Genomic DNA, 9,513 nt, shown 5'->3' with positions numbered 1-9,513 from the left:
TATGAAACCGCCACGTTTCGTTTATCTGTCTCTTTTTATTTAACCAACTCATGGCCATAGTCTGGTCTGCTGGTTAACTTTTTATTATAGCTGCTGCTGTCTCCCTCGTCTGCTGCGCTTTGAAAGTAAAAGAAAAATGCGTCGTTGTTATGACTGGGGACTTGCCAGCGGTCAGATGGCCGTGATCAACAAACTTGTAACAATGCCAATTGGGTCGAATTTTTTTTTCTAATTGTCTTAATGAGAAGTCATTCGAATCTAGTTTGTCTTCCACCTTGAGTTGCACTAATGTAGTTAAGAGCTTTACCATTTTTAATAGCTCTTTGATTATAGTAATTATTGTAGCTAAAGTTCGTTCTTTGAATTTTATTAAATCCTTGCAGGGGACATGAATTCACCTTCATGACCCTGCTCTCATATCACCCATCAGTGGTGTTGCTATTTAGAGGGAAGAGAGAAATTCATTGCTTAAATCAGATTTCATTAGTTTTATACAAGTGACATGTTGTCTCTTAAGGGGCATAGCGATAGATTCAAATACAAGAGGAATAAATATGCATTGCATCATTGCTAGATCCTTGCCGTCAAATTGAAACCTGTCAAGCTGGTACCAGCGTATCGAGACATGAAGATGATTATTTACCACAAGTTGTGTTGTGAAAGATATCCTTCATGGAAGATAGCAACCCACCTATACTATATATATATATATATATATAGAGAGAGAGAGAGAGAGAGAGAGAGAGAGAGAGAGAGAGAGAGAGAGAGAGAGAGAGAGAGAGAGAGAGAGTTACAAGGATTGTGTCTCACTCATTTGCTCTTTGGTAGAGCAATTTAGTCAAGCATTCAGAGTTCTTATGATCTTGTCTAACGTACTCTTGAAATCGTTTACCGTGTTACTATTTACTACTTCAGATAGAAGTCTGTTCCAGTATTTGCTATTTTGTATGTAAAGAAATTGTCACATTAAGTGGTATTGTATCTTTCCAATTCTAGTTTGTATCCATTACCTCTGGACTGATTTGTGCTAAGTGTGAATAGATTGTCATCTACATTTGTTATTTCTTTTAAGAATTTTGAATGCCTCTATTAACTGTTTCCTAAGTAGTCGAGTTTGTAGATCAAATAAGTTCAAACGTTTCATCCTTCGTCTATATCCAAATTGCCTTAGTGTTGGGTTAGTTTAGGAAACTTGGTTGCAACATGTAAGAATTTACTGAGGGAAGAACACATTTTTTTAAGTGAGAATTTTTCCCCAAAGTGGAATTTCTTCAAAGGCTTAGTGCCGTCAGTACACTATACTTTATAAAAGGTATTGGCCGCATTTTCTCGGGCCCTAGCTGGATTAGGCTTTTACCCTTCTACTTACCTCTGTTACTACTACCTATCATCTTGGCTAACTTTTCCTTCATGTTGCTACTGCGGGATTTCCCCTTTGATCATGGGCGTTGAAGCCGACCAGACTCTAGTGCTGGGTTTGCCCCTTCTCTCTGGCCTGGTGTTGGCTTGTGAGTTTGACCTTTCTGTCTCAAGAACAGCATTATATAGCCAAAATCATTGATGAATTTAATCTGTTTCATAGCTAGATTTGAGGTTGCTGAGACTAATGTTTTATATTTAATATTTTTGTCTGGATTTTTTTTATGCAATAGAGACCTTTCAGTAATTAATATAGTTGGGTTGCATGATGCTGTTTTTGGTACACACACAGGTCAAACATACAGCCAACACCAGGATAATGATATAAATACCCCAACTGAGCATCAGGCTGTGTAAAAGACAGAATCTTTTAAGGTTTCACATAGATGTAAAGTTAGCTAATAGTGAGGAGGAAGGGAGACTTTAAGTTGTTAGAACAGGATAAAGCAGACCCTTGGATTACAGTCATTGTTATGTTTACAGTTCTCTTGGCTCTGAAAAAAAAAGAAATTGTTCCTTGGACAGAAGCAGTTTTTGTGTAGTTTGTCATTTCTTTACATAACTAGTTGTTTGTGACACTTTTTGTGTAATTACCGTCGTTTCATATTGGTGACCTGGACATTTTTTTTTTTTTTCTGACGGCGTAGTATTTTTTTCTATATATTGAATACCTACTAAAAATGACTATAGGTATTGAATTCTGACAATTGATAGTTATTTAAAAATGTTAATTTTTAGATTAATTATACTTTATAACAGTAACAAATTGGGTGGATAAATATGCAAGCCAAGTTGATCTATTTTCTGATTACTGTAATAAGAATGAATATTGTTTACTAATGTCATCCTTTTTCCTTTGTAGGTTGCATGGCTTTCATCGGTGTGATGGTATATTTCTTGACTGGTTGGTCACTTGGTCCCAACTGGGTCGAAGTGGAATTAGAGGAGAAGCTGGTCTTCACAGCCTTCTTCATAGGTGCCATATTCTGCCTGGGTCTATCTTTTACTTTCCACACAGTTTCCTGCCATTCGGAGTTTGTGGGGAAACTCTTTAGCAAGTGAGTAAATAAATGAATTATTTCATTTAGTACTTCTAACAGTAAGGCATTTGTTGACCGAATGCCCCAATTATAACAACTTGCGGAATAGATATTTGTTTGAGGCTCGAGGTGAGGGTGGCAGGGTCATCCTTGCCAAGATTCTTGGAAATGTGTCCTACCATGCAAGTGGCATTTTTAGATTTATTTCAGAAGCAGGTCTTCTGAAGAATATTTAACTTTTATGACATTCAATTTTTATGATTTTAATTGAATACTCTTTAATTTTTTATTTTATTTCATTTTTTATTTTTGTACAGTATACATAAATTAAATGTTACCGGCGTCAATGACCTTAGATGTCAGGATGCCTGAAAACTTTAAATCATTCATTCATTCATTCTAGCCTACTGTATTTTTAAACCACCTATAGTTAAGGATTCTTAATAATTGAGTTATGGTCATTGGGTAAAGGAGTCTTCATGATTTAGGTATGATCATTGTCTAAATTAGATATGCAGCCATATGAAGAAAAACTATAATTATTTCTTCAGTTTCACAAATATTATATAGCACTATGGTATAGCATTATTTCTTTTTTAGTGAATATAGTCTATCATTAAATTTTGTGTCATAGTTATTGTAAAACATTTTTTAATATATAATATATATATATATATATGTATATATATATATATATATATATATATATATATATATATATATATATATATATATACACACACACATATATATATATATATATATATATATATATATATATATATATATATATATATATATATATATATATTTATATATATATTTATATAAATTTTATTTGTATGTAATTAGTTCATGTACACTTACAAATTATAGATTTAAGTCAGTATATCAGGTTTTGTCAATACCGTATCATTGTTAACGGATGCTTTCTATTGATAAATTCCCCGTAGATATAGCAACTGTTTTAAGTTATAAATTTTAAAATTTCATAATGTATCATTCAGGCTTTTTAGTCTCGTTATGCAAAGGTCTACTCGAGTAATGAATCCTTACTGGTGTTTTTAAGCACCAAAGTTGTAAGGATTCCTCTACATTAACGTAAGAAGTATAACTAGACTTTAGTGATGCAGTAGATAAAAAAAAAAAGGTTAGTTTTAGCGAAAAGATACATGAACTTTTTTTCGAGATTGGAATGTTTATGATGATGTAATTGGAAGCATTGAAAGGCTACTTTGGAAAGGATTGTAAAGTCCAACTCATATTAGATATTATTTATGAGCATTAAATATTAGTTAAGAGCATATTAATAATAATTTTTATATTTTTTCAGATTGGATTATTGTGGTATTGCATTATTAATCATGGGGTCATTTGTTCCTTGGCTATACTATGGTTTTTACTGTGACTTCCAGCCAAAACTTATCTACTTAACTGCTGTTGTTGTACTTGGCATTACAACTATCATAGTCTCTTTATGGGAGAAGTTCAGCACTCCAACTTTCAGACCATTACGTGCAGGTGAGCAGACCCAGATGCTATGTTCTAATTCTGTTGTTTGGTAAAATAGTTTTCTTCAATATTTTTGACATTTTTGCTATCAAACTTCTAATTTTGGTCGGTTTTTTATCATTAGAGTTAAGGGTATCATCCAAAATTGTCTTGCTATTCACACTAAACAGTTGTTAGCATCACGGCTTAAACTGGTTCAAATAAACTATTCATGCATATTTTTATATATCTGTCAGTATACTGTAGGGACTAGTATTTTAAATTTGGGTATTTTTTTTAGTACTTTTCTGCTGCATCACAAACTACTTTTTAAGTTACTTTTACTGTATATCAGAAATTGCACTTTTGGTAAATATGAAGTAATTGTATGGTAGGTTTTGCTAGAGATGATGGAAACATTGTTAATAAACTGATTCCAAATAAGTATTTCCCTATCTAGTATCTTGTGCACTGCACCCAAGTTCATACACTGTAACGGTTTGTTTATCTTATCACTCACGCTTCCCTGCACTGTTAATAAACCAACCTGTATAAACTTGATTGTTCTACTGCTACTGTACTTCCTGACACCCATCAGCTGCAGTATGCTACTACCACTCTAGATTTGGGGCTGCTGGGAAGAAACGTTCCAACGTTTCTTTGCAACAGCCCCTCGCATCTAGAGTGGTAGTAGCATAATTGTGGCCAATGGGCATCAGTAAATGGCTGTAGAGCTATCAGGATTATACAAGTTGGTTAACTAGCAGCACAGGGAAGAGCGAGTGATAACAATCAAAACTGTTGTTGTATGAGCGTGTGTGAAACACGTGTGGTACACTTGGATGGATTCATAGTTTGTATGGGGAGAAGGCCAAGCATGTAAATTATACCAAATGAGCAATTACAAGTTTCAAGCTTAGTTTTAGAATCATTGTACAGCACTGAGATGTTCTCATTCAAGGGTTGAATGAATCCTAAGTTGCTTTACCAACGTCTAACTATATTGATTTTATTCTCAGGTGTTTTCTTAACATTTGGATTGTCTGGCATCATCCCAGCTGTCCATTACACACTCATTGAAGGATTTGACTTTGCAATCACTCGTGCCTCCATGGGCTGGCTAATCCTCATGGGGGTGCTGTACGTTCTTGGGGCATTGCTGTATGCTGTCCGGGTTCCAGAAAGATTCTTCCCGGGAAAATGTGATCTTTGGGTAAGCTTCAGATTTTATTTTAGTTTGGTATAAACAGTACATTACTGTATATTGCCTTAAAATAATACAGTATGGGTCCGCCATGCAGACACAGACCTGTGGCATAGTGGTCTGATGAGACAATCTTCTGTATTAATAATTCAAATACAGCAGTTTTAGAAACTGGGTTTCATTAGTGACATGATAGGCAGTTGCTGAAATGTATGCCATTGTACTTTAGTAACTAAAGTCTTGCCTTTGTTTCTCCAGTTCCAGAGTCACCAGATCTTCCATATTCTAGTGATTGCTGCAGCTTTTGTCCATTACCATGGAATCTCAGAGATGGCCATGTACCGTCTCACACACGGTGATTGCACTGTGGAGAACTTGCCTAAAAGTGAAGCTCAGGACATTCTTTAGAAAGTTAAAAAAAATGTTAGAATTGAGTGGTGTTGTGTGGTTTGTTATGCGATTAAAGGCAGTAGGTGCAGACCATTAGCAGGCCGGACTTGTTTGAGAGGCACCATGCATTGCAGATAATCATTATGCCTACTTATTTTGTGGATTTTCTTTTTCTGAATCTTGGCATCTAATAAGATCCAATTATTTTGAGAAGATCAAACTCCGCATGTGTTGTTAATGCGAAACGAAGTACAATAACAGAAAATATTCATACTTAAATTTCTATTCTATTTCAGCTTTTCCATATCATGCCTTTCATCAAATTACCAAATTGTCAAATGGAAATGGAAATTTGGTTCTTTTATAAGAGAACCTAAAATTATCATCTTGCACAACTGTCCAATGTGAGAATGTGTGGTGTTTATGTTCCTTCTCTACCTAAGGGCATTTTTATGTAGCATATTTATTTGAGAGTACATTCAGATTTTATTTCTATATACGTACATAATTTATTAAACTTTTTGGAAGAAAGTCTTTGTTTGTGAAAGTGTTTTGTTATGCTGTTATGCAAGCTTCAGAACCATGGAATTTAAATTTTTTTCTGTTCTACAATCAAATTTATTTTTTCTTGGAAAACATGCAGTGCCACATACAAATCATGAAAATAGAGGTTTTCTAGGTCAGTTTAGTTGAGAATTACAAGTTGGTATAAAGTATTATTGTGGGATAAAATTGTCACCACACCTTAAGAGTATTGCTCATATCACTCACAACCTTGAAGAAAATTACTTTGAATGTTTATCTTGAAGAAGCATCCCTCATTCTTTTTCCACGCTTTAACATTCAAGAGAGGAAGATCATGTTGAATGTTGGCAAAAAATTGCATAATTTGTAGATATCAATTTTTTTAATTGTATGGAAATGGGGAAACTATGTATAGGTTTGTACCAATTTTTAATGCAACATGGATTTGAAATTTATATAATTTTGGATTGCTGTGCAGTATTAACTGCCATACGTGAAGCCAAGTTTTTATGGCTTCGCTGATACTGTACAAGTATTATGTTAAGCCTTTTCATGTCTTTAGAACAGCATATAGTATTTCCCCGAAGGTGAATTATAAAGTGTTATTTAGCCTGTTACATAAAAAAGTTAGACTACTTGTTCAGATGATGTAACATTGAATTTTGATAAATTACATAAGTGAAAGTTTTTATTGGGATAAAAATGTTCCAAGTTATGTCAGTGGGAAATAATTTAATTAAATAGATGCACAATATTAACTACAGTATATTTGATATTATTTACGGTGTTGTTCCAATTTAGATTCTCTGTTGATCAATGTAAAGAATCTGTTTTGCTTTTTTTTCTTCTATAATAGCCATAAATTTTAAGTAAGTTTTAAGTTTTTTCCACAAGTATTCTATAGGAAGGGAAGATTTTTTTGTAAGGTATTGCATATGGGATTAAGGTTTCATTGTCAATAAACTGGAGTTTGTATATGCAAAGTCTATTAGTCGGCAACAAACATACCGTAATGGATTGTGATTTTACGTGGAAGGTATCGTCTAGAAGCGGAGTGTGTAAGCACAATCAAATTACTGTAATATATTTATTCAGATTGATTTCAATGTTTCAATGATAAATATTGAAACAGGAAAAAGTCCTTTGCCATAAGATTTAGTTTTTCATTCAAGTATTCAGGTAATGCTGGCTTGAAAAAAGCTAACTTGATTTAACATAAAAGATTAATCCCAGTAAAAGGAAAGTAAATCAAGAAATGTTCTAATGCTGAAAGTTAGAACTAGCTTGTTGCAGACAAAACCATTTAATGTTAAATTCTGAATGAAATGAAAAAATTATTTTTAATAAAGAACTGCTTTAATCAACAAAGGCTATTTTGTAACTAGGGTTATGCTATATTTCCTTTGTTGATCTTTAATTTGGGAATCATTTTGACAGATACCTTGAAAAAATATACAATTTTCTTCCAAGGTTCTGAGGAAGACTTGTTTTGCAGTATTCACTTGATAGCTTTATAAGGTAACAGGTAAGCTGTTTTGAATAAGCTAAGTTAATACCTGGGCGGCTTATTGCCTTTTGTTCATTTGAATAAAGAATTGACATTTATATCACCTTTAGATGTGATTTGGAAAAACTGAACATTATAAACTGAATCTAGAACCACTGTACACATCACAGTTGGTGCTAAACTCTAGATGAGATCATGTTTAACTGTGAAACTCTGACTATTAGACTACTCATGTGATGTGGTAGTGGCTGAAAAATCTGAACCATGGTAGCTCAAAGCAGCCAGTTCGTCAGAAAACAGCAATTCATGTTTTCATGTACTGCTTCAGAAATACGAGGTCTTAACTAAAATAGTGTACGAATCCAAGAGGCTCAAGTAGGCTTATGTTTTATAGCTATGGCATTAAAGATTGCGCTTTCATAAACTTGTTTAGCTGGATGATGACATAATGACCATTTGTTTTGCTTGAAAAGCAAAATGGGTTGGTAATCTAAGATCCATTCAATCTCCATTTCATGCAGGCCCTTGTCTTATTCAGTGTAGTGATGGTGCTTTCCAGTTATTAAAGGAGCTGAATTAGTAGAAAACGTTAAAAATGAGTCTAGTAATCCTTGTGTTGTTGTTTTACTGTAATCCAGAGTAACTGTATTCGTATCTACTGTTTATCCTATTGCAGTGTAGCTCACAATTGAAAAAGGTCATCAGTAGTGAAATATATTACCCCTTGCAAAGCTGGATTTTGCTAATTATTGTATTACCCACTTTGCATGTCTACTCTAATTACAACTTTATGCTGAATCAAGTGAGGTACTATGCTACTGAATGGTATTGTGTGCGCTATGTACAGTATGAAAAACTCTAGATTTTTTTTTTCAATTTTTTTCTTAAGCCAATGATTGTTGCTTTTATAAAACCAGTACAACATTATTAATACTGTTGATATTAGTACATGTATGTAGTTGAGTTTTAGTTCAGTTCTTAAAAACTTAATTTGAATGCATCTCATGGACAAGTAAGTACTTATGTGTATGGTAAGACAACTGCTCTCGTTGTCATCTGGTAACTTAAAATCATTTACAGACAGACATGAAATGGGAGTTAGCGGGTTTGCTACAATTACCACACTTCATGTGGCTCAACATTTGTTCTTATGAGTACAGTGCAGCCTGAATCTTCATTTAGCAGATGTTAATATTTTCTTTACAGTCTTAAATATTCAAAGCTGATATTTATGTAGTGAACTACAGTATAAGGGTATTGTCTTCTAGGATGTTTTATTTATAAAATATAATTTTTTGAAGTTTTAATATATTTTTTCTCTCGAATGAGTTGCATTTGTATGAAAATAGTTACAGGTGAAACAAATGTTTGTTACACTGTAATGAAGATATAGAGGAAATATATTATAATGAATAAATTGTGTATTTTTCCCAAAGTTCTTGGCGAGTTACATTTGACCAGACATCATTCTTTGCTTCATTTTTTTTCTATGTGGAATACAAACCTTCTACCGTTAATATTCTTCAGCAAAGCTGGAAACCGATCTCTTAAGCTTTTAATGAGGTAATCTATTGGCTGTTGGGTGGCAGGGAAGGCCCACCCACTTCGCTTTATTTTGACTGGCTACCCTAGAATATAGACGTTTGTTCCAACACGAAACTTACCTCGAATTACTTTCTTTGGAGTCACTTGGTGATTTCTCTTTCTCGACCAAGATTTTTGGCGCCGTTATCCTCCACCCCGTTCTCCATACAGGCCTACCCCTGCCGCCAAAGAATGCACCCCGAGGGCAGGATTAGGGCAGGTCACTGCTTCTCTGGGCCATTCTCCTCATTAAGTTCTTGGTCGTGAGGTGTTCAACACCTCACTCTCAGTCTCTCTCGATCCTTTGTGCGCATTTTGTGTTCCACGTGTTCCCAGCGTGGGGACTTGTGTTT

At 34.0% G+C, this 9,513-nt stretch overlaps 1 protein-coding gene across 1 annotated transcript; it reads left to right on the top strand.

Annotated features, from left to right (window-relative positions):
• The first annotated feature begins 2,284 nt into the window (after window positions 1-2,284).
• Window positions 2,285-8,993, top strand: LOC137647317 (adiponectin receptor protein-like). The gene is made up of 4 exons (XM_068380714.1): window positions 2,285-2,477; window positions 3,793-3,980; window positions 4,970-5,163; window positions 5,413-8,993. Exons 1-4 carry the CDS (start codon window positions 2,287-2,289, stop codon window positions 5,560-5,562), a joined length of 723 nt encoding a protein of 240 aa, XP_068236815.1. The 5' UTR covers window positions 2,285-2,286; the 3' UTR covers window positions 5,563-8,993.
• Window positions 8,994-9,513: the final 520 nt, after the last annotated feature.

Source organism: Palaemon carinicauda, chromosome 9 (genome assembly GCF_036898095.1).
Source record: "Palaemon carinicauda isolate YSFRI2023 chromosome 9, ASM3689809v2, whole genome shotgun sequence".
NCBI classification, from domain to species: Eukaryota; Metazoa; Arthropoda; class Malacostraca; order Decapoda; family Palaemonidae; genus Palaemon; species Palaemon carinicauda.
The sequence above is the reverse complement of the archived record's forward strand: the minus strand, read 5'-3'. Positions and strand labels throughout refer to the sequence as shown.